Source organism: Trachemys scripta, chromosome 10, assembly GCF_013100865.1.
Source record: "Trachemys scripta elegans isolate TJP31775 chromosome 10, CAS_Tse_1.0, whole genome shotgun sequence".
NCBI classification, from domain to species: Eukaryota; Metazoa; Chordata; order Testudines; family Emydidae; genus Trachemys; species Trachemys scripta.
Window position 1 is genome coordinate 52,228,146 of NC_048307.1, and position 25,175 is coordinate 52,253,320.

At 41.4% G+C, this 25,175-nt stretch overlaps 1 protein-coding gene across 21 annotated transcripts; it reads right to left on the bottom strand.

Annotated features, from left to right (window-relative positions):
- Positions 1-1,364: 1,364 nt before the first annotated feature.
- On the bottom strand, positions 1,365-25,175 carry TPM1 (tropomyosin 1). Of its 21 annotated transcripts, none has more exons than XM_034784821.1 (10): positions 24,922-25,175; positions 24,184-24,309; positions 23,868-23,993; positions 15,232-15,365; positions 13,724-13,841; positions 12,915-12,985; positions 11,991-12,066; positions 11,410-11,472; positions 11,050-11,119; positions 1,365-2,264 (listed from the first exon to the last, which is right to left on the bottom strand). In XM_034784821.1, the coding sequence occupies exons 1-10, from the start codon at positions 25,033-25,035 to the stop codon at positions 2,182-2,184; spliced, it is 981 nt and encodes a 326-aa protein (XP_034640712.1). In that variant the 5' UTR covers positions 25,036-25,175; the 3' UTR covers positions 1,365-2,181. The 21 variants fall into 21 exon arrangements, with proteins under 21 accessions (XP_034640712.1, XP_034640699.1, XP_034640704.1 ...); XM_034784807.1 differs by lacking the exons at positions 1,365-2,264; positions 24,184-24,309 and adding exons at positions 7,554-7,684; positions 9,332-9,410; XM_034784809.1 differs by lacking the exons at positions 1,365-2,264; positions 11,991-12,066; positions 24,184-24,309 and adding exons at positions 7,554-7,684; positions 9,332-9,410; positions 12,562-12,637.

A 25,175-nucleotide genomic window follows, 5' to 3' on the forward strand; every position in this document is an offset into this window, starting at 1 on the left:
TGGGAAGCAGATATAGTGCCATTACAGCAGCTCTGCACCATTGAGAGAGGCCTGTGACACTGGCAATATTCCCTGCCATGTTATTTCCATCCCCTTTCTACAGTGATGAACAGAGGCCGGGGCAATGGAGAAGCAGCTCCAGTATATCTCCCCTCCTCCACAATTAGTACCTGAAAACATTTCCAATTAGTACCTGCAAACATTCCATGCTTCCTTATCCTTCCATTATTTCTTATAGAGCACATGACATTGTGAAGTTTCTTAGTTTCCATCAATTGCCCAGGATCCAGTAGTACAAAGCTTTGGATGATCTGAAAGCATCTTTTTAACTTGCTCCATTCCACTACCCTGGCTGCTGGGAGAAAGGATAGGGAGCGTACCCTCTCTCTCCCAGCAACCAAGGTGTGTGCGTAGAAAAAAAAAAGGGGTGGGGGGTGGGGATGAGACATAATAGTCACCAATCTAGACCCATCTCCATTTTTTCAAGTTTTCCAGTGACAGAGCAAGCAATTAAAGACAAATACACATTTAAAATCTAGCTGCTGGAACTGTGAGGGGGAAGGAAAAGAATAGCTCATTCAGAATGGGCTTGATCACAGAACTTTCAAAGAGTTACTACCCCAAGTACATTAACATCTAAGATACACAAATATGCTATGGTGGGATTTTAAGATGTGCTCATTGTTGGAAGTTTTGTCACTGACTTCACTGAGAAAAGAATTAGGCCAATCATATCGACCAGTATAGAGAGATAGGCCTGAGTTGTAAAACTGGATCAGAGTGTGAGGATACACGTCTTTACTGCCCAGTTAACTACTTGACTGCGAAATAATATTCAAACTATACAGAATGGTATATTAGCAGCTGGCAAGACATGCTAACTCAAGTTGTAGCCTATATCCCAAGGAGCCAGACAACTCGAGTTAAAAGCACCACCATTCTCGAAATAAGGATTTGGACAGACTCAAGTTAGGGACAATACTTGAGTTATAATTTGATTTAACTCTGCAGTGAAGACAAGTCCTGAGTGTGTTTGGATTGGGAGGTTTGGTTCTGACCAATCTCTAAGAATATACACACACAACAATAATTAAAAATTAAGAGCACATTATAGCACAAATAGTTTTTTTTTTTTTTTTTTTTTTTTAGAAGTTTTTAACTATTGTGACCCTCTAGCAATAGGGCAAACAAAATGTAATATGCTATTCATTTTGGCATTGTTTTCATTTTACTTTTAAAGAAGACGGAAAGTCAGCTTGTCAATATATTTTATCCCAATGAGCCACATCCATATATATTCATGCTTTAAATAGACAAAAGGCTGAAAATTAAAGATATAAATCACAGGACAGCAAAATTTTAAAAAATGTCCTAAAATGTGCGTTTTATTTCATATCATTATACAACGTTTACATACAGGTATACTTTTAAAACTGCTCAATATGTGTGTAAAATAAAGTGAGGCAAATACCAATTTATAAATTCCCCCCAATTCCACACAAATAAAATACATTTTAAAACAATCTCCCAAATTTATGTTTTCTCCAGAATTTACTTAATCTTTCATTTCAACATGAAAAATACAATGGAATGGATACTCAAGTTGAAATGCTGACCTACACATTTGTAATGAGCTGCAAGTATACAAGCTAAAAACCAAAAAGTCTTAAATATTGTTTGTGGCTTACAAATCCTTGGTTTTATTGAATTAGCACAGCTCAATAAAACTCAGATACAATAAATTACCATGCTGGACTAACTTCTGAATTGTACAATATCAAACAAAAGACCACAGCTGTACCTTTTGTTGAAAGTAGCACCAGTCCACACCTGATTTGTCTCTCCAACATTAACTGTCCTGTTAAATATATAGCTGGCACTTGAGGTGGTATTCTTTCTGACACATCAAAGATGCCTGGACAGACTAAGCATACTGGTGTTGCTGAACTCTCTACAAAGTGTAGGCAACATTATATTGGGAAATGGCACATTGAAACCATAATAGAATAGTTCAACCTGCATATGGCTTGCCCATTTTGGTGTTTCCCTGACCCCTGCCTAGTATTTAGCAGATGTTCCTGTGACTGTGGTGAAACTAAAATAAAAACATGTTTAAGGGGTTTCATGGCAAGCAGGTGTAAAAACAAAGAAATATATATGTGGTTGCAGCTAAGGAGGTTTTCACATGTTGTTTAACTCCAGTAAAGTTTGATCCAGCATCTGATGCATACTAAGGTTTTCTTCTTTGGCATGGGCCACTTTCTCTGTTATGGGATTAGAAAATCAAAATGTGAATAGCAGCTCTTTGGACACATCAATTTTCTTTACATGAAGGCATGCAATCATCACTTATAATGGAGGGGTTTATTATGATAAGTAGTGTACATGCTCATAAATACCAATGTTCCCAGCCAAGACAACTAGGGAACGGTCCAAACTAACAAAATGAACTGCAAGTGATGCAAGTTTTGAACTGTTCTGCAGCTGTATATGTTAAAAACAACACATTGCCAAAAATAGACTAGATTTTTGTAAGTACCAGATGCCATGTGCTGTGGAAATGGGGAGTTTTAAACTTTTTTTAATGAACAGGGTAACAATAAATGACAGAATTTGTTAATCTGTATTCTAGGCAGTTCCACACTTTTAAAGTCACATTATAATTCAGAACTTGCAGAGAATGAGAACAAAAGAACCAAAAACTGAAATTAACAAGTTATATCCACTGTTAAATAAAATAACAGCAGTTTTATTGGCAGTTAGTAGTTTTATGTTGCATGCACACTTTTTTTTCTAAAACAGTCATTTAACACTCTTACGTGATACAGTATGTGAGCACAATGTTCTGGAGCTACATGCTACCAGAAGCCAGTAAAACCGACTTTATTCTGATGCAAGCATACCTTTAAACTGACCAGGTATTTCCAAAAGGGGTTCCTATTTCAGGACTGTTTTTATTCAAATGCAAGCCAGTTTTATTGTAATTCAAAACAGTGCATTACATTTCCATATACAAAATAGCTGGGAATATATTTTATTTTGGTTTTGAAACCTGAATCTTGGCTAATATTTTTCTTCCCCTAGTTACCAGTAAAATTCCAGTTTTAGACATCAGCTGAAAAGGATTATGATCTCTCTACAAAGAGGGGGGTTCCTTTTTAAAATATCATCATCAGCCACCTACTGTAACTGGTATTGAAGTGGAAAGAAACTACTGCACAGGCAAAGAAAGAATTTGTGGCTGCTCCAAGATACTACGGGAGCCTTATCAGAAGTGTTACTTCTTCCACTTGCACTTCTTTCCCCAAGAGTGAATTGAGAATTTCATCCATTAATTTACAGCAGTTACAATATCCTGGAAATCAATTTATAGGTTTCTTGCATATTTCTACCTTGACTCATTCATTCTTGAGGAACTTCAGAGTAAGTTTGTTTAGACACAACTAAGTTTATTCACACTAAAGCTTAATCCTCATTCAATGCCAACTTTAGTTCATTAGTTAGGCGACTGTTTTGCTCAAGTTGCTGGTAGAGTTGGTCTGTACAGTCAGCAAGCAGGTTAGAAGAAAAAGAGAGGCAGAATGAACAAAGATTAGACAGAGAAACAGGAGAGCAAGAGTTAATAAAGAAACTAGTCACACCACAGACAGTTCAGTAACTAGTTACACACGGAGAGAAATTTTTTACCTTAGGAATCCCTTTATATTCTAGTTCTCTGATGACTACCTACTCCAAAGCTCAAGAAACAGTTTACAATCTATAAAGGATTTCTCTAAGACCCCTTTTGTGGAGTAGGCTTGTGAGTCAGGAAAACAGGAAGAAAAATGGGACAATTGCTACAGTATCCTCAGTGAAGCCACATGGAACAAATTTCCTAGCTTAAATTCACATACATGAGCAATGTACATAGGGTTTACTTGTTTTATGAATGCCATGACTCCTTACAAATGTAGAAGAGATGGCAGAATCGTATTCAATACTAGCTGACTAAAAGCAATAGTATAATGAGCCCTTACTGCAGCAAAAACACATTAGTCAACAGCATACTATTTCTTGGCTCAATTCAAGCTGAAATCACTGGAGCTTTTCCACTGAGTCTCCCATTGGAGTTTTACCATTAAGTTCAACAGGAATTTGCTCAAGTCCCACATACTTCACTGCATGTTCCCTTTATTACGCAATTTGGTAGCCAAAATGGTACTTTAGGAAAAGAACGTGTATTTATCAGCTATTGAAATAGGGAGATTTTGAGGCCTTTAAACTGGAATAAAAAAAACTCACAAGTGTCCCCCTTTGACAGCTTTCACAAAAGACACCTTTCGTATTATAGATAAAATGATAGCATGCAAATTCACAGATGAATGTGTTGCTTGAGTACAGCAAACTAGTAAAGGACTAGTTTCAGCGTAGCAGCCGTGTTAGTCTGTATCCGCAAAAAGAACAGGAGTACTTGTGGCACTTTAGAGACTAACAAATTTATTAGAGCATAAGCTTTCGTGGGCTACAGCCCACTTCTTCGGATGCATAGAATGGATATATGTTCCATTCTATGCATCTGAAGAAATGGGCTGTAGCCCACAAAAACTTATGTTCTAATAAATTTGTTAGTCTCTAAGGTGCCACAAGTACTCCTGTTCTTTTTGTAGTAAAGGACTGTCAACAGAGTTCATTTTCAAGACTGGACAAAACATCCACAGCTACAGTATTTAGAGACTAAATATAGAAAGGACTATTCCATGAAGTTCCATTCAGTTTCCCTTTCATTTTTTTTGTGTATTTTTCTTAATAGCCTGGCTGTGAATTCTGAGACAGGTCTACACAGGTTTCTGAACATCCTTACTCCACAACTTATTCAATTGTGGGGAACCATCCATTTTGCTTCTTTTACCCTTCTTGATAGCTGCAACAGCAGTGCTTTCCCCCTAGAAGATAGGGGTCTAGCACCTCACAAAGATGGCAAGACCTTGCAATGAATTAGTTTGTAGGACGCACTTGTGTAATCAGAGGCAATCACCAATTGCTCCTCCTGAGAACCCAGGCTCCACTGACCAGGAGAGTAAGATCAGAGGATATACCAGAACACTACTACCAGACTGCCTCAATTTCCTTCTTTTACTTTTTCTTTTCCCATTCAATGTTTTATATTAACATACACTTGGAAACTGTATCCAAACCTACATGTAGCTAAGTTTCCATTTTGAATGCCAAAATGTATTTAGCAGTTATACAGACAATACTGAGTTACAATTTGAATGAAAATCTGAATGTTTACCTGTGTCAGTCAAAACTAAAGTCATATAAATCATTGAAGTAAGGATTCCCAATCTTTCTGTGTGTCCAAATTGAGACTAGTCCTAAAATAACTAGCCACACTTGGAAATGTTGATCTTGTGCTTAATTCACTAACTTTTAAATGTATACATTAAAAAGGGAAAAAGCCAAATAGGGGCTTTTAACCTTGATAACTAGTGGATTTAAATTAGAAAAAGAAAAAACAAAACAAAATAAAAAAAAACAACCCACCACTGGCAAGCCCATAGTCAAATTTAAAAATAAATAGGTTTATAATCCGGACAATCTTCACAATCATAGCAACTATCTGGTTAGACTCTACTAAAGTTACAATAAATAAACAAACAAACCCATTGTGTTCCCTCCACAGCTGGTTCCAGAGCTTTTCCTAATAAGCAGTAATGTGGGTGAACAAACAGATATACTGAGCTGACACGATGGCATGAGCCGAAGTTATCAAAGAAAAGGGGAATATCCAATTCTATTAAAAAACCGAGGGGAGTGAGGAGTAATTACCAAATGTGAAGAAACAGCAGGGAGGGATGAAGGAAGTATTTTCAAGCCTCATGGAGAATTACAACTAATGGCAGGTTTTAAAATATATAAATGGAAAAGCTCTACACGAGGTTACTTGATGGTATCTTTTAAACTGGAATGAGACATAGCCAAATTAAAAAGCTTTCAGTTTGGTAGCCGTGTCAGTCTGTATCAGCAAAAACAACGAGGAGTCCTTGTGGCCCCTTAGAGGCTAACAAATTTATTTGTGCATAAGCTTTTGTGGGCTAGAACCTACTTCATCAGATGCATGAAGTGATTAAGTGGGTTCTAGCCCACAAAAGCTCATTCCCAAATAAATTTGTTAGTCTCTACGGTGCCACAAGGACTCCTCATTGTTTTTCCAAATTAAAAAGTTACTGTTCTACAACTTTAAAATGGAGCACCCTCAAATTCAAGCTCAAGTACATTGGCCAGAGCTTATTAACATTTTGAGCATTAGAACTTTAGCAACAAAAACCCATTGAAAGGAATAATTAGTAGTCAGTTCAGTTTAAATTGATATTCACTTTAATGTAAAGCTATTTAAAAAAAGGACTTTTTCCATTGTGAAGAAAATGAAGGTAAAATAGTTACAATGAACATAAGTCCTCCTGAAGCAGCATTAAGGCTTAGTTATACATTACAGTAGGAGAGCAAGAAACCTCAATATTTAGTGTTTTGTATTTAAAAGGAACACTGTCAGGTCAATCTGAACCCATCATTTAGGTTTTGTCAGACAAAATTTTACAAAACCTGAGATCAATGGAAAGATTTTAATTATACAGGACAATGACACAATTTTTTTTTCAGATTTAAAAACATTCCCCTGAAGTCTCTGCAATTGGAACTTGCAGCTTTGTGCTAGCACAGTCTGTGAAACTGACTAAGAATGAAAGTGAAACTATTGTATTTTCATCTCCCCAGTGAAATGTAAAAGGTAAACTTACAGTACCTATGGCGATAGATAAATCAATTTTTAAAATTCTATAACCCATATTGTTAATGAACACAGATAAAGTCATTTGGTTATCTTATTTTGGAAAGAAAAGAAAAAAACATAGGATTTTTCACCTGACACTATCCCTTTAAAAGTTATTTTACTAGAAGTTAAACAACAAACTTATATAATGCGGGAAGTCTTCCACGTCAAGACTTCAAGCTTGTAGGAAATTTTGGACTCTCTAGAAAAACACAACTGTCAAGCACGTAAAGACCAAACTGTACTCTCAGCTATGTTCCCACGACCGAATGACCCCAGTGGGAGCTGTGTCCTTGCAGATTTTGGCCTAACAATAAGACTAAAAAAACCACTAAACTCTAAGAAAAAGTCATATCATCTGAATTTTAATTTGAGAGAAAATGAGGATTGCATTACAAAAGCGACCAATTTAAGATAGCCAAGAGTATCATTATTATGCCACAGACTGGTATTTTTCATTTTGAAATTCTGCATTGTTGATATTCTGGCAAGATGTTTGCTGGGGTCAGTGAGGAGGGGGAGGAAGGGGCAGCAGAAAAAGAAAGAAAAGAAAATCAAAAATAAATCCTTAATGGCAAAAAAAAGCAGATTTTTAATTTGATTAATAGTTGAAATTATTAATTTAAATAAATAAAAGGCAAAGGAATAGCAAAAGGGATACATCTTACACAGTGGGATGTTTATTTTACATTGAAAGAAGTAGAGTTTCTGTACAATAGAAGGCACGAAGAGAGCAATGTCCTGAGTCAGGATGCTAAAAGGAAAGAATGAGCTGGAGGACAGGACAATGAACCCGTGAAACATCCAAGAGCTTGGAAAGGTGGTTTATCCAGCTTGAGGAAGATATCTTTGGAGAGGTGAAGCAAAGACATTTATCTGCATGAAGATAAAAGGTGGGAAATAAAAGTGGCATAATGGAAAGAATTCAGAAAGCAGCAGCAATAGCACAGTGGAAGCAAACATGCTAAGATGAATACTAGTGAAATATCACACCACACCTCCTTTCGGAACACTATAGCAATGCCGCCGTTTAAATATCTAGAGAGAAATGTATTTATAGCTGAGAGTCAATGCCTGATTATCATTCCATTTGTTAAACTCCACTTACAAAAAAAAGTTACCTGTAATTCAAAGCTAACTACAGAAATGCAGTTATAGTTAGGAAATCTTCAAAGTCTATGGTGTTGTCTCAGATTTTAAGCCTACTTTCAAATTGGAAATCTCCCAAATTTAAATTATGCTACAATTGTTAGCGAGAAGATTTTGCATGTAAGGCACTGCACGTTGTTCTCTGTAAATGGAGATAAAGCTGTTACAGTCCTACAAACTGTCCAAAAGGATATTAGTGTGATAAATCACTGTGTGGAATTGTATTTCTGGGCTTAGAATCAAAACGTACAAAACAGATAATATTAGACCACAACCAAGGAGTTCCAACACTGAAAAGTTAGGGGAAAAAAATATCATAATTTGTATATTTAGGGATGCTTTAAAAACAAAATTAAGCAGGGGGAAAAAATGTAAAACCTTCAAAACATGCAAAAAACACTTGTGGCTCTAACCAAAGGCTAAAATGTGTTGAACTCTGAAACTGAAGTGTAGAAATTGAAAGTAACACCTGCAGATAGGTGTGCTTTAGACAGAGCCACAAGTGTTCAGGGTTTTCTGATCTCAATTTTAAAAAAATTAGTGCACATGAGAGTAATCAGTATGGGGAGGGGAGAGAGACTGTAAAGGTTTCAGCATAGCTGACTTCTGTTCAATGTCTTCAAAGCACGCAAGAAAATTCAGTCTGCTTGAAACAACACTATACCAACCAAACAAGACATTGGTCGCTCAGACCCTATGTATCTTGCAATTTTACCACTTTTTATTTTTTCTCTCAAAATAAAAAAGTCTGCCTTTTTACTCAAGCCAATACTCTATACTTTCCACCGCTTTTTCTCTCAAACTACTTTCTTTCACCGCTAACAAATATTTGAAGGTTTATTTTTCAAATGCTCTTCACAGAAACAACCCACATCCCAACAGCTGTCACTTCTATTTTTAAAAATGGTCTTAAAGAGGTAATCACTATGATAAAATGAAAAACATTCTCTGTAGAAATTACTCTCTGTATGGCATATAAGGAGACTCTTATCTTTTGGCAACTTCAAAATGACGAGCATTGTAGAAATTCTTGAACAGAAGTGAACTCAGAAGTGGAAAGTAAAAGAACAACCAAAGGGAAATGAGCTAGATAATTGCAAGGGAAAGCGGGTTCATGGATACAAAACAAATGGGTAAAAGTGAGTTGATTAAGCCGGCCTTGCAAAATTGTCAGAAAATTTACCAGGCCAGGCACAATACTTGTCCACCCTTTAGCATGATGAAGAAAATACTAATGATGCTTTAACACCCGATCAGACCCATTCAACGTATTCCTCCCCCTAAAGAGTGAGCAAGTATAATTTTGCAAGGCTGCAACTAAACAATCACGAGGGTAGAGAAGCAGGTGCAGGCACAGATTGAGAGGACATTTACATGGAAGTCATATCATTGAGAGCGTGGTCCAGCTCCTCGCTGATCGCTTTGTACTTCAGTTTCTGAGAATATAACTCATCTAATATTCACCAGGAAAGGCAGAGGTGAAAGGAAATGGAGAATGATCAGGTGATGGAAGGTGAAGGTGGTGGTATGGGACACCATCCGGAAACAGCATCAAAAAAGGGGAACAGTGCACAGAAGGAAGTGGTGTGGCAGGCAGAGAACAAAACAAACAATATATAAATTAGGATGGAATACAAATGGTGAACAGCTTTATGTGAAAAGTCAATTAAAATTACTGCATCATCAGTAAGCCAAGCTGAGATATAGATAAAGCCGAAGAAAATAAAGTGTGCAATGAAAAAATAATTCCCATTTCCCTAAACTGTATTTAACTTGCATTATACAAGTTATCAAGGTACACGCAATGAGCTACAAGCCAGCAGCAGAGGGAAGAGGCTTGAAAATGGTGCTTAGGGAGAACCAGGTATCTCACTTTTGCCTTTAAAAGAGGTTTTGGGTTTTTTATGATGTCATAGCCCAGGGGTCGGCAACGTTCGGCACGCGGCTCGCCAGGGTAAGCACCCTAGCGGGCTGGGCCAGTTTATTTACCTGCTGACGCGGCAGGTTCGACTGATCGCCTACTCGCCGCGATTCGCCGTCCTGGGCCAATGGGGACGGCGGGAAGCGGCGCGGGCCGAGGGATGTGCTGGCCGCGGCTTCCCGCCACCCCCATTGGCCCGGGACAGCAAACCGCAGCCAGTGGGGGGCTGCGATCGGCCGAACCTGCCGCGTCAGCAGGTAAATAAACTGGCCCGGCCCGCTAGGGTGCTTACTCTGGCGAGCTGCGTGCCGAACGTTGCCAACCCGTCATAGTCTCAAGCTTTTCCCGAGGGTTAGTTCTTCCCAAACATCTTATTTTTCTTTTCTTTTTTTAACTGAGAAAGTGACCATAAATTCTCTGCAGCTGGCTGGCTCTTTTATAACCTTTAAAGACTTCTTGCACAAGTCAGCTTCCTATATCAAGCAATTAAGCTTCTTACGATACTGAATAAGTTAACAAAATTTTAGGAGTAAATCTCATATACCTTAACCTTTAATTATAAAGCACTATTGAATTCTATTCTCAAGATAAAAGAGAATTCTATTATCTTTACTGTAATTCTGATGGATTTAAAAGCAAACTTTGTGAGGTTAAATAGGCTGTGCTCCTGAATGTGTATACAATCCATTAACTTCACTGAAAATAGCAGCTGTTCTAGGTCATGAAATAGTTGCCCTGACCTGCACTTATCTCAGTCATAAATGAAATTAACTCAATATTCCTAATTATAACAAACAACATACTACTTGTTGCTGATATTTTAAAGTAATTAAACTAGCATATTAACAACATTTACCATCTGAACATTTTCCTTATTTGAATATCCAAGTAGAAGAGTTTAAAGCAAAAAAAAAAAAAAAATAGTCTTAGAATATCAAAGAACAAGAAACAGGCAAGAGCAAAACACCGTCCAGCTAAAAAGTTTAATTAAGTGACTAATAAATTGGGATTGGAAAACACTTCATTAATTTAGGGTCTTATCCTGCCCATTTTAGTTATGTGAGTAGTCCCACGGAATAAAGATTTGTAGGATTGGGCACTAGATGAAGCCCATGGGTAAATATCAGCTTTCTATTCTGCAGAAAGTGTGAAAAATAAAGCACAATCGTACCTTCTAAGTCGTCGATGCTCTTCTCCAGCTTGGTTACTGACCTCTCAGCAAATTCAGCACGGGTCTCAGCCTGGAGTTAAAAAGACACACAAGGTCAAAAACTATACAAACGACATTAGGAAACTGTCATGATATTTACAAATACAAAGGCAACAATGAGTATGAGAAAAAAAATTCTGTTCAACGACAGAATAATAGGAAATAGGTGTAAAATCACAATCATCCTCCAATACTGTCTAATGCGCTATAGCTTTGATGCTGGCACCTAACATTATGCTATTTTCCACACTGACAAGTTAATTTCACATTAATCAGAGCAGTATCATAAAATCCATTAATACAGGATTGTTCTAATTTTACCTCCTTCAGTTTGTCAGTCAGGATCTTAATCTCCTCTTCATATTTGTCTTCCTTCTGTGAGTACTGTAATTAGAAAGAGCATCAGATGTCAGACCAAATATTCTCTATATGAAAATACAACATGTATGACAATATTACATTGTAATAATAACCATATACTAGTTCTAGTTATGGAAGTACTTTAGTTTATCTTTCAAGACATAATGGTCTTGCTCTCATTTATTAAAAGGGCCACATTTTGCCCAAGTTGCAGAGTGGTAACTCAGGGCAGCATTTGGTACTATAATTTTAAGGTAGGAGGACAAGTTGGAAAAAATTAAATATCTTAGCACACAAATTGCATTTTATAGCTATAAATATAAAGTTTAAAGTAACACTGATGGATAATTAAGGTTATGCATATTTAAATATAATTGATTATGTACTTGAATTAATGTCAGATTTCTGGCAATGGCCAGAAAGTATCTCAGTAACAAATCTAAATATTTCCATTTACCAAAAGCCTTATTGAAATACGGTGTAAACATTTAAGGACAATGCATAAAAATCCAGGCCACTGGGGTTATAAGGCTCTAGCCTACCTTCTCAGCCTGAGCCTCCAGCGACTTCAGGTTGTTGGTCACAGTTTTCAACTCCTCTTCAAGCTCAGCACATTTGCTATTATTTTGGAACAGAGGCAGGAAAGGGGGCAGGTGGGAGATCAGTCAAGCAAAAGAAATAGGAAAAAAAGGGGGGAAAAAGATTGAGAAAAATGAAAACTGAATTACAGAGTAAAAGAACGGCCTAAAAAGCAGCTGAATCCATCACAAATTGAAAGCAATTCATTACAATGCCAGAATTCTCTTTAAAAAACAAAAACAAACCCCATTACAAATAAGTTACCTACAGCACCGAGCTTACTTGGAAGTACTGACAGACCCTTTAAATATGAGATAGTTCAGCTTCTTTTTGGCTGCCAAAAGATCAGTTGTAAAGGTTAAATAAATAAAATAAAATAAAAAAGACCAAAGAAAGCCACCGAAGCAAGATGCAAAGAGAGTAAAGAGTGCAGTGAAGGTTCATTCATCATTACTGAGTGAACTAACAGCTATGAAAGCTCATCAAAGACTTGGGTTGCAGTTAAACCTGAAAACTGTATATTAGTATCAGTACCTTATCCTCTGCAGCCATTAATGCTTTCAAGGTTTGATCCATTATTCTTAATTGTTCTTCCAGCTGTCGGACTTGGCTGTTAGTGAACACATGAAATGCACAAAAGCCATTCACAAAATCAGTGTGCAGGTAGGGCATGCAGTGATAAAAACACACACACACACACACACACACACACATACACCTACACACCCGTTTACTTTGGTGTTTAACATTTATCTCAATCGTTACAGTAAATGAGCAAAACATAGCTTTGAGCTGAACACAAAGAAGTGTACTGCCAACATCTCATGCAAGTATAGTCACTGTCTCGCAGCATCTCACACACCTCTCTGGGAAGTCACAGCACTTACCCTTCTGAGAGTTCAGCACGTTCCTCAGCACGCTCCAGATCGCTCTCAATGATCACCAGCTTACGAGCCACCTAGAGTAAGGCAAATAAAACAAACAAACAAAATCACACATTATTGCACACTATATCCTAGTGCAGCCAAAGCCTTGGATAATATCTCTCACTATAATTGTCTACGTACAGGGATAATACACTTCTCCTGGAATTACTGATTCAAGGAAATCTCCTGGCTGCACTAGACCCTTGTTACTCATATGGGCCTGACTGCATCACCTGACCAGGATTTTCATGTCCCCTAACTCCCATTCACCAACGTGACAGTTTAAAAATAAGTTTTTCTTTTTATAGCCTCTCTGAAGACAGCAGTGATCCTTCTCAGCCATTTTGGAGCAATCATAGCAATGCACCAGCATCTTGGTATGTGAGGTCATGATATCACATACCAGGATGATGGACAGGCCAACATGTATTTCATCCTGTCTGTGCTATTATTGTCCATTTTTGTCTGCCATTTTATCAAATATGGTTCTGTGCAGTGGGCTACTCTCTGCTAGGGAATGAGCACAGATCTCCACTCATACTGTGCAGTGGAATCTGAGTATGGATCAGATCTCCAGCAGACAAATCACAGTTTTGTCTCTCGAGGCACTCAGGAGCCTATTTCTCATATCAATCCTTCGTGGGAACAGCGCTGCTCTCTTATTGACAGGGAAGCTTGTGACCTTTTGTACTTCTAAGGCAAACAAAAGAGAAAAGCTGTAGTCAAAGCTTGTAAGGCCTCAGCTCTTCGATTTGCACTCAGGAACTGACCTCTTCATACTTGCGGTCAGCCTCCTCAGCAATGTGCTTGGCCTCTTTAAGCTGGATCTCCTGGATTTCCATCTTCTCCTCATCCTTCTGGGCTCTGTTCTCAATAACCTTCATTCCTCTGAAAGTCAGGAAAAACAGGAAATACCAGGCTTAGTGCTTCCTAGTTTATCTCCAATCCCTACACCATTTGGAGTGCATCTTTCTATGACAACAGACTTAGATGGATGCAGCATGTCAGAGAGGTTGTTTTATTTTACAGACTGAGAGGCAAAACTTCTCAGGTCTAGTCCTGACTCCCTGCATGCTTCCACGTAGGAAGCTGAGAAGAAACTGGTGGTATCTGAATTAACAAGAGTGGTTTGTTATGCTACTTGCACAACTCAGCATTGCATGAAAGTTTGCAATCAGCAGCCTGACCACATTTTTCTTCAATTCAGTGAAAGTGCTCCCTCACCCAAAGGTGAATGACAAAAGGAACTTGCTTTTGATGTCCTAAGAGAGTGACTAAGGACAATATGTAGCTTAAGCCTCAACTCTCTGGCACTGCATGTTCAAATCCCTGCTGGATATTTTTCTGAGGTAGATAAATAGAGTTCTTTGTGATCTGCTGTATCTGGACCTTAGGACCTAATATCCTTTCTGATCCGCACAAACGAAACATTTAGCGTTTTTTCAAGAGCCAGGATTTGCCCCAGTTTGCTAGACCAAAATTCCCTTCCCCAACTGTTGTGCAATGTGCTGTGTGTCTATCAAATGCTTCCCACCTCAAAAGGTGGCGGCATGATGAATAATGGTGTAGAGAGAGTCTCGAAAACATTTAGCGACCTTTCCAGATGAAAGGCACTATTATGGGTATTAAATATAATTTTACAAGCCTACAGGTGGGATTTTCAAAAGCACTTAGTCCTTGGGCTCCTAATTCACTTAAGTGTTTTTGAAAACCTTAACTCAAATCCCTATCTGGACCGACTGTTTCTCTCCCCTTCCTTGGCCACGAAAGCAAAACTGCATTAATGCACAAACCATATGAACAGGCAGAGTAGCAGTCTCTTCAAAGGTTTGCTTATCTCTGGGTGGGCTTTTCAGTTGGATGCTCAGGAGAGATGCAGTCTACAGTCTCCCATCAGGAGACTGAGTGTGCAACACCACCACAGAACTCCTGACCCAAGATACAAAAGTCTTGGGGTTGGATTAACCTGGGTCTCCCAAGAGGTATCACAACACATCAAAAGCCAAAGCACCAAGCCGAATGGTCACAGGGTATCTGTAAAGAGTTATCTCAAAACCTGACATAAACAAGGAGTAAAGCCTGCACGTTTAACACGTCTCTCCAGACAAATTTTAACTGACTGAAGTCAACGCATGCAAAGGCACAGCAGATTACATCCAATCACAAGAGATAGAAAGGTGGTTAATTTATTTTTATCCACCCCACATCTGGACAATACTTGGCTTGTCATAAAGATAGCTTGCTGCTCAAATGAGAACATGAATTAGGCCATACCCACCTTTCACTCTCATCTGCTGCCTTCTCAGCCTCTTCCAGCTTCTGCAGAGCAGTTGCCAAACGCTCCTGAGCACGATCCAATTCTTCCTCAACCAGCTGGATACGTCTGTTCAGAGAAGCTACATCGCTCTCAGCCTAAGTAGAAGCAGTAAAGAAAATGAATCCATAATACAACCTAAGAGTCTTCTTTTGTAAAGGACCATTTAGATGGTTTTAGAACAACAGTTGGAAGAATGTAGTAAAAGATAACACAAGTCTAACTGGTTAAGTGGCCAACAAATATTTTTTTCTCTCTCTACAGATGCGCACGCACACACTCACTTGCACTCTCTCTCCTACTCCTTCATTAAATTGTGTAGTTATCTCATAATGGAGGACAACTGATCGATCTTTCACCTTATATGAAATACCTAAATACTGTACAACGTGCACTAAGAAACTCAAGTGTTCTGTGAGTAATGTTTATTTTTTGGTTACTAGGCATTCAGTTTGCACATATCCTCAGATTACAGAGATGAGAATCTTTACTTAAACATTCAACAATGTCAAAATTACATTTTTCCCATTTTACTCAGAACAACATATCATAGGAATATAAAGGGTCCTATATCTTGAATCTGTATGTGGGAACTTGCCCTTATTTTAACAACAGAAGTTGTATGAATATTTCCTTGATCTTGAGAAAGGTAGGAAGCAGCAACTCTATGACAAGGCACAGAGGAAACACCCAAAATTACAATACATGGGGGAGGGTATTTGCAAATATCCAGCTCACAAAGAGTGAACAGAACATTAAAAAAACCCAGAAGAAGAAAACACAGCGTGTTGGATACTAATGTTCATGTGAGGGAATCCAAGGCTGAAAAACAAGAGTCTAGCCTATGTTACTTTAACACAGGAGTCCTGGCCTCACCAACTCTCACAACCCATTTGGTTACATATTTTAATAATGCTATCTGCATATTACCCTCAGCTTTGCTTTACTTGCATTAGATATGTGCTTAATCTTCTGTGTAACATTTACAGCAAGACTATGCGGCTCTTATCTTTACAAGCTTTCACTTCTGACATTTTCCAAGCTACATTTGTTCTACTCACAGAGTAAGTACTGTGACAGCATTTTGTAAACAACTCCCTTATTAAGCCTCTCTGTTTCTTTCCAAAGGATATGAAGGGCAGTAGTGTTTAGAATAAAGGGTCACTATTTTAAAAGGAAAATTACTTCCAGGAATACAAATGACTTTTAATGTACTGAAAACTATTTCAACATTTATTAACTTTGCTCTAACAAGAAAGTGTGATTATGGTGCCTGCCATCACATCTAATCAGGGCCGGCTCCAGGCACCAGCTTGCCAAGCAGGTGCTTGGGGCGGCCGCTCTGGAGCGGGGCGGCACGTCCAAGTATTCAGCGGCAATTCGGCGGACGGTCCCTCACTCCCGCTCGGAGCGAAGGACCTCCCGCCGAATTGCCGCCGCAGATCGCGATTGTGGTTTTTTTTTTTTTTTTTTTTTTGCGCCGCTTGGGGCAGCAAAAACCCTGGAGCCGGCCCTGCATCTAATTGAAACTATACATTTCTTTCATGGCAAAGTTACAAGTCAGTGCCTTTTTGCAATTAAAGTTTTTTTAGGAGCCATCATTTACAGCCATAACAGCAACAACAACAACATTTGTATTACAGTAGTGTCTAGGAATGCTTGTCATGGACCAGGGCCACATTGTGCAAGGTGTGAATGAGGATAGCTTACATACTGGATAGCATCTATCCTTTGATACACAACTGCCACTAGAATGAATGAAATTATGCACACACAACAAGGGCACAAATCAGTAATCTATTTGAAGTCAATGGGAGCATTGACAGTAGGACTAGGGAAAAAAACAAAACAAAACACCTAAGTGTCAGTATTACCCCTCCAATTTTATTCTTTCCCTAGCCACAAACTACAGAACTCAGAACTCTTATTTAAGAGCAGAGGTTTTATGAAAAGCACTTGGATATTTTAATTTGAAAAGTACAACTTTTTATGGGGGGAAGGGGTTTGCAAATGTTAGTCTAAAAACACCTTGGGAAAGTGGCAATATTACAAGTTAAAAATTATGTTAAAACTATTCTTAATGTGATAAGAGCATACAACATACTTAGGAAACACAGGATGATTAAAGTTCAAGTTCTTACTTCCTGTTCTACAAGCAGTAACTCACCAAGGGTTTACCAACTAGCCTTATAAGGCCTATGTTAGTCTGCTGCAGAGCAGGACTTCTGTCCTTATATGGTAAGGAAAGGAAAAAATTACTGATGACATGGAGGGGCACTCCCATGGCTAATAGATAAACACAACCTTTTGCACTGGTGCTAGAGCATTCACTATATACTGCATTATTTTACAGTGAGAGATGACATGAATAATATACTATTGTCTGTTAATTATTGTTCACTCTAAAGAAGATTTTGTTTTCCACTTAATCATATAACAGACTGGGGTGGAGCGCAAAATGTATTATCAAATGTGGTCACTAGCAATGTGTAAAATTGGGGGGGGGGGGCAGATTGGATTAAAAATCATTCACTTGTTATATTTTAAGAAAATGGCAGCCAATTGTGCAATAAAATAAGAGTCTGGTTTGGTGTTCAAAAGTGGTAAGCTATGGTATCGTTTGGCTAGAGCTTTAGCTTTTTTATTGTTTGCATATCTGTACCTTGCACAAAAGAAAAAATATCCAGCTGGTCACATGCCATACAAGTCAAGCAATACACTATGGAAAGGATCATGTAGACTGCTTGCTGCAGCAGTTCACTTTGGGAAAAAAATGGAATCAGAGTGCAGCTTCAGGATGGATGCTTATTTCATATAGCAGAGCCACATATTTAGACGTGCCCATCACTTCTGTTTTCTCCATTTATTCACATCAGTACTTAAAATATAATGCAAATAAATTCTGGAGAACTTCCACAATCTCAATAAAATATTCCAGGAAAGGAAGAAAACCTCTAACTTCCTCTAATGACAACACTTGATAAAATAGTTAAGACCACTCCTATGGATTTGATCCAGCCTCTAGTGAAGTCTGTGGCAAAACTGCCACTGTTTTCAATAGTGTAAGATCAGGCCCTAATAATTTAGTAGCAAAACTAGTTATATACTTAAAAGATTCCACAGTAATCAAGCTATTACCTCAACTGGGGAAATTAGGGTCCTTTACTCCAGAGATCTTATCATTGTTCTCAAGTTCTTAGAAGAGGAATCCATGTTTAAGGATGTTTAATATGGGAACTATTAAATTAGCAAAACTATGACATGAGCTGACTCTAACTGTGAAAATGGTATGTGAAGTGACCTGTGAGAATGTAAAGTACTGTTACAGATTTGAATGAGCCATCACTGTTGTCTCTGAGAAGGCCACCTGCAACCAATCAGGAAGCATTCCACTTGCTGATGGATATCAGATAACACGCTCGTGCATTTACTGCCTAGATTAGAACACACACAAAATTCCAGATTATAGGGAAAGGACCCTCCAACCAGTTTTTCGATTATAATGAAATAAATGAATGCTGATAAGTGATATCAAAGAACAAAGTTTTCTATAAACACTGAAGACACAAAACACCTCTGTGAGGTAAATTTTTACTATACACTTTTTACATATGGGAAACTTTAGGTACAGAGATACTAAAAGCAAAGCAAAGAATAGCACTTCCAGTCCCTTGCAGTAATCATTAGACAAAACTACATCCCTAGACACATACTGGGTGATGCTCTTTCCTTTTCTGTAATGTATTTTGTATAAAAACCTGAGCAAAACAAATATTTCTGTAAAGAGTATCTTGGTTCCTACTTTTTATACCTAAGCCATTCACTGACCTTTAAACCATTTGCTGGCCTGCAAAAAGAGTTTGTTCACTTTAGAGAGAGGAAGGATGGTTAAGGCACTACCCTGGGCCTCAGTAGATCCAGGTTCACTTCCCTACTGTTCTTATAGACTTCCTGTGTGACCTTGGGGAAGCCACTTAGTTTCTCTGTGCCTCGGTTACCCATCTGTAGAATGGGGATAATAGCACTTCTCTACGTCACAGGGGTGCTGTGAGGATAAATATGTTAAAGACTGTGAGACACTTAGATACTAGGATAATGTGGGCCATATAGACACCTTAGACACACAGATTTGTATAGCATTTAGAGACATTGTTGCCAAATGCTCAGAATTGGCTGCCTGAAGTTATGCCCTCAGTTCATAGTCACCTAAGTAAAAGTAACCTGATTTTCAGAAGAGCTGAGCACTTACCTCAATGGGAGCTGTAGGTACCCAGCACTTGAGAAAATCAGGCCACTTATTTAGATGCCTGAATATAAACCAAGAACCCCACTGTAAGCACCCAACTTTGAACATTTTGCTCAGTGTTCCTTAGCATGAACATTTATGCTAGACAACTTAGTTTACCTAAAATATCTTCAGAATCTTTTATTTTTAAACTCAACGTTTTAGACTGATAACCACAATTATCTAGTACTTATCTGAAATCCAAATTATACTTGCTAAAAATGATATTTGTCTTGAGGTGTCTGTCTTAAGCCTGATGTTACATTCTTCAGATAAAAATGGAACCCATTGAAATGGCATTTAAAGTAACCATTTTGTTAGAAAAACCTGTCAATGAAATCTCTAAGTCTGGGTTGTCCAGGAAAAGGAATGCAAAAATAAATACTTCTGAAATTTGCAACCATTCCAATCAGGTAGAGACTGCTATACATCAGTGATCACATTTCTGAAGAACAGGCTATCCTCCCTGGAATTAGGAGGACCGCAAACACTGGCACTGAGTTTCACAATGGAATTGAGATGATGAAGCCTCGTTAGGCCACTGAGCAGAACACAGCCCACAGCAAAGGGCCAGCTACACCCTTGCCAGTGTAAAAACTATTTTAAAGGGTGTATGTGTCCTTGCCTAGCCTCTAAAAGCTGCACAGCCCTGAACGAGAGGGTGGGGGAAGGGGGAACGGGGACAGCCTCCAGGTACAAATTACTGTAGTCTCTCCCCCCATCTCTGAGATTTGTCTCCAGGATACTGTTGTTCTGGTGCGGATCTAAGCACAGCCCTTCCCTTCCCCGACAGACACGCTCCCACCCCAGCCCCTACAGAGACCACATGCAGGGAGAGAGAAGAAACCTGCCCTGCAATCAGCTCTTCCTTGCCCCCAGCCCCAGGAGGGGCAGGATGGGATCTCCCTGGGTGTGTACGCCAGCAGGGCGCAAGGCAGAGGGGCTGGGGCGCGCAGACAGCCCTGGGGAGGAGCGGAAAAGGCCGGGCGACCGGCCCCACGGAGAAGGCAGGAGCAGCCCTGGGAGGCGCTGGCCGGGGTCCGGTACCTGCTCTCGCAGAGCCCGCTCCTGGTCCAGGGCCCGCTGCAGGCTGCCCGCCTGCTCCTCGGCGCTGTCCGCCTGCTGCTGCAGGCTCCGGATCTTCCTCCGCACCGCCTCCAGCGAGCTCAGCCCCGCCATGGCCCCGGCCCCGCACCGCCCGCCGCCGCTCCCTGCGCTGCGGCTCGGCTACACCTCGCCCCGCCTCGGCCCCGGAAGTTCCCCCGCCTCCCCCTGCGCTGCCCGGGGCCTCCGCACAGCGCTCGGGGCTAGCGGCGCGGGCTGGGCTAGGGGCCGAGCAACGGGGCGGCACCCGGAGCCCCAGACCGGCCGGTGCCACAGGGAGTGTGCGGGGGCAGGCAGAGGGCACCCCAGGCTGGCCTCTGCAAATGGGGGGAGAGGAGGATACAGGCTGGGCTCTACAATGGGGGTTAGGGGAGGAGGAAGGACTCAGGGACCTAGGCTGGGCTCTGCAATGAGCGGGGGTAGGACCCAGGCTGGACCCTGTACTGGGGGGGTGGGGTGGAGGGAGGATAAAGGGACTCTTGGACTCTGCAGTGGGGGAGGGGAAGAACATGGACCCAGGCTGGGCTCTGCAATGGGGCGTGGTGGGGAGGACCCAGGCTAGGCTCTGCAATGGGGCGTGGTGGGGAGGCGGATGGAGGACACACGGACCCAGTCTGGGCTCGGCCCCGGTGGATCCAGACTGGCCTGTGCAATGAGGGGTGGAGATGAAGAAGATCCCAGACTGACCCGTGCAGTGCAGATGAGGGGAACCGGCCAGGTGCAATATGACCTATGCAATGAGGGGAGGACGGGGAGACGCTAGACCGGCCGATGTGCGGCAGGGCCAGGGTGCAGAGCAGAGGGATTTCTGCAGGGCCGGTGTGCACGGTCCTGCTGCCTCCATTCACGCACGGGCGCTGCGGAGGGAAGTGAGCAACTAGCCTGGCAGCGAGGGGCGGCAGCGCCATCTGCCGCCCACATTGAGACCCATCGTACCCTCTGTCCGCGGGCTGTTCCCCAGGGCGTGAGGAGGGAGAAGAGACGGACGATGGCGGTGGGTGAAAAATCACCAACCAAAGTGGGTGGAAGGCCAGGAGTTCCCCACCCATCGCAGAGGAATACTGAATAGGAACAAGGCCCGATTAGCTGACTGAGTCGCTCGGGAAGCTGTGCAGCATGTGCCACGTGGTGGGGTTTAAGGCACAGAGGCTGGAGCCTGCCAGGGAGGCAGTGGAAGGGGTTGTAACATTTCAGAGCACGGCTCAGGGGGGTGTTATCGCCAAGGGAGGGTGGATTGGTGGCTCTCAGGAAGTGGTTTAAAGAGTGACTGAATTTTGCATGGGGGAGTCATTTGATTTTCCTAACCCCCTCATGTGAGCCCACCCCAAGGAGCTCTCCCCCTCTCCTTCCTGTGACAGATCTCTCAAAGCTTGGACCGATGTGCAGTAGGAGGAGGAATACTCTGAATAAACGAGTTGTGCCCCAAAGATACTCTACATATCTGCAACCCCTTATCACAACAGGAGGTTCTGCATACACCAGGAAACACAGTATTGCAGAGCAGCTTTTAAATCTCTGCCTTTGTCTAGAAGAGAAAACAAGCCAGTCACCCTAGCTACCCTCTGCTTGAGCGGTTATTGCAAATAAAACTGCTTTCTCCACACCAATTCCAAAATGGTGTTTTCCTTCCAAGTAAAGGGAAATGGCATGACTGCACTGTAGACGTCTCTCTTTTCATGAAAGCAATCTAGTAACATTTCTCTCCCCTCTCCTGCCTTCTTCTTTAGGCAAGCTATTCCCAAATAGTTTGCATACTTTTCCTTATAAGGAATATCTCCCTGGATCTATATGCGGCTCCTTTGAACAAGTTAAATAAACGTCCTGCCGGAGAGCTGCCTCTCATCCATTTAGCCTTATACAGAGAAAGAAAGACATCTGATCCATATTATACAGAGTCTCTCTCTCTCTTTCTCTCATATACACACACACACTTTAAGACCCTGAGCTCTATCTGAAAATTAGAAACCATTTGTACAGTCTACACTGTGGCTGAAACATTTTTTTTTAAAAAGTAAGCAGAAATATATTGTCTTCTTTCACACACAATTAGATCTTTCTTGTTTACATTTCACCCTCTCTAAAGTATTTTCCCTGCACCTAAAATACTTTGCTTCATCATCATCTCTAAAACTCTTTCCTAATTTTATTATTTTTAGGGATTCATTTTAAAAGCTGAGTTAAGGAGGGAAATACATCATCAATTTGGAAGAGTTGTGCATCACCTAATCCTATAATTCAGAAGTGAAAGTCACTCATAAGGAATTGAATCCTACAGTGGTGGCCAGAGGGATCTGGATGTAAAGCTGTAGAAATGCTAAATTTTGATGTTTTCACCCCTCAGCTCACAGAGAGCAGACCTGCATGAAACTATTTTATGCTTGTCAAGGGGCAAACAGGTGGGTGGGATGAGGGTTTGGGTGGGGTGCAAGCTCTCACACTATACCATATAAAGCACTGAGCTATATATAACCCCCAGCTTGCTCTCTGGATCTCTATCCCACTGACTGCAGACCTAAGCAAGTATCATCTTCCGGAATGATTTTCACGCAGAGGGCTGTCTTATCCTTTAACAGGTGAATTATTAACCCCAAGTATCTCCATACATTAAAATCTAGGAGATGGCCTTCAACTTAAGAACCACTGAGTTATGGTAACCTAAGCTGTAGTGCTTCAGTGAAGGCCTAAATGATGTTAAGCCTCTTTTGTACCCCAGTAGGTAGCTGTGTATATGTTAAAAGACCCTGTACTAAGAGTAAAACAGAAATCCTTACAGTTCTTGGCCTATGGAACAATAGATGCAACTAACTCACTAATAATAACATCTTTAAATGACTGCAAATACTTTTCTCAGACCATTCTCAAAATGGTAATTTTTCCTCTCTCCCCTGCCCCTTTTCAATCAATCTAAATAAACATCCCACCCTTTACTTACAAGCTCTGTCTAGAGAGGTGGGTACACATGAAATGCACACGTGATGAGTGAGCAGAAATCCATGTCAGTGCCTTTCATGGTGTGTGCACCTCATGCAAGAAGGCAGCGTGGTTTCACCTCTGACCAGGAAACACCTGGCCCCTACAGCAAGCATGTCCCTGGGATGCAGCTGGACTGAAGCACAGGCATGTCTCCTGTGCAGAGGGCAGTAGGGTTTGGGAGGGTAGAGAGGGTGTTGTGTGTGTCTATTGAGGGGGTGGGGGAGGGGCGCTAACTTACGTCTGCGGCCTTTTTCTCCGCCACTTCCAGCTTTTCCTGGGCATCTTTCAGGGACTCGGAGTATTTGTCCAGCTCATCCTCAGTGCCCTTCAGCTTCTTTTGCAGAGCCACCAACTCGTCCTCCAGCTGCGAGGCGGGTGGAAAGTGGTGGGGTAGGAAAGGGAAGGGAGGCAGGGGAAGAAAGGGTGCAGCAGGCAATGTGATCGCGCAAAGGAGAAGTGTGGGTGCAGAGGGACAGAAAAGGACAGACGGACAGAGAGAGAGAAAAGGAGAGAAAGAGTTAGATTCCCTTTTGCTCTTGGCAGAGGCACGCTACCTTGGTGGCCTTCTCTTCTGCTGAGAAGAGGCTTTCCTCAGCCTTGTGCAGCTCCTCCAGCACTTGGTCCCTCGTATCCTCCGTCACATGCAATTGCTTTTCCAATTGCACAATGTCATCCTCAAACTAGGCGCACACAGAGGAAATACAATGTACAGATACATTTTTTCTGGGTATTTCCCCCTCTTCCCTTCCCCAACCTCCCAGTAAATGCAATTAAAAAAAATCCAACTCCATCCCATGAAAGGAGTGGCACACGTCTGGAAAGCGGCACTGCATTTGCAAGGGAACACTTCTGCTTTCAGATATTTAGCATAAAATGGGGGAGAGGAGGCTGGGGAACACATGGACTTACTTGCACTTAGGTAAATCAAAGCAGAGCTGTCCATCACCAGCCAGCTGCTAATTTCTACACTTTATTCCGGGTCTAAAGGGCATTTTAAGTCTGTCTGACCCCTTTTCCCCTTTCCCCCTCCCCAAATCCCTCGGAGGGCTCGGGTAGTTATTCAAATCTACTCCACGGGTGTGAAAATTCCGCTCTTTCGAGTTACTCAGTCTCTTTGGGCGGGGAGGGGAATCCCATTAGCAAGGTCCAGCCAGTCGGTAGGAGCACGTTAAGAGCCCACACGGAGAATAGCTGGGACAAACTGCTGCTCCAGCCTGCGAGCTGCACGAGGACCCCGAAGGGTGCTGCTGGTGGCTATTGACTCGCGCACTGGCATGCGGCGAAATGCAGACCTGCTTGCTCCTGTCCTCCGCCGCCTTCTTGTCCGCTTCGGCTTGCTCGGCTCGGTCCAGGGCGTTCTCCTTGTCGAGCTTCAGCATCTGCATCTTCTTCTTGATGGCATCCATGGTGGCGGCGGGCTAGGACTCCCCACACACAGACAGGACCCAGACGGAGGAAGGGACGGGGCGGGCGAGCGGGCTGCGGGAGGCGGGTCTGTGCTGGGGCTGAGCGCCGGGCTGCAGTGCGAGAGCCGGGCGGGCAGCAC

Coding starts and splice junctions, on each gene's coding strand:
- TPM1 (XM_034784821.1), bottom strand. CDS start 25,035: ATGGATGCCATCAAGAAGAAGATGCAGATGCTGAAGCTCGACAAGGAG. Junction 15,366..23,867: donor CGGAGAAAAAGGCCGCAGAC/GTAAGTTAGCGC, acceptor GCTTCTACTTAG/GCTGAGAGCGATGTAGCTTC. Junction 12,986..13,723: donor CTGACCGCAAGTATGAAGAG/GTCAGTTCCTGA, acceptor GCCTTACTCTAG/GTGGCTCGTAAGCTGGTGAT.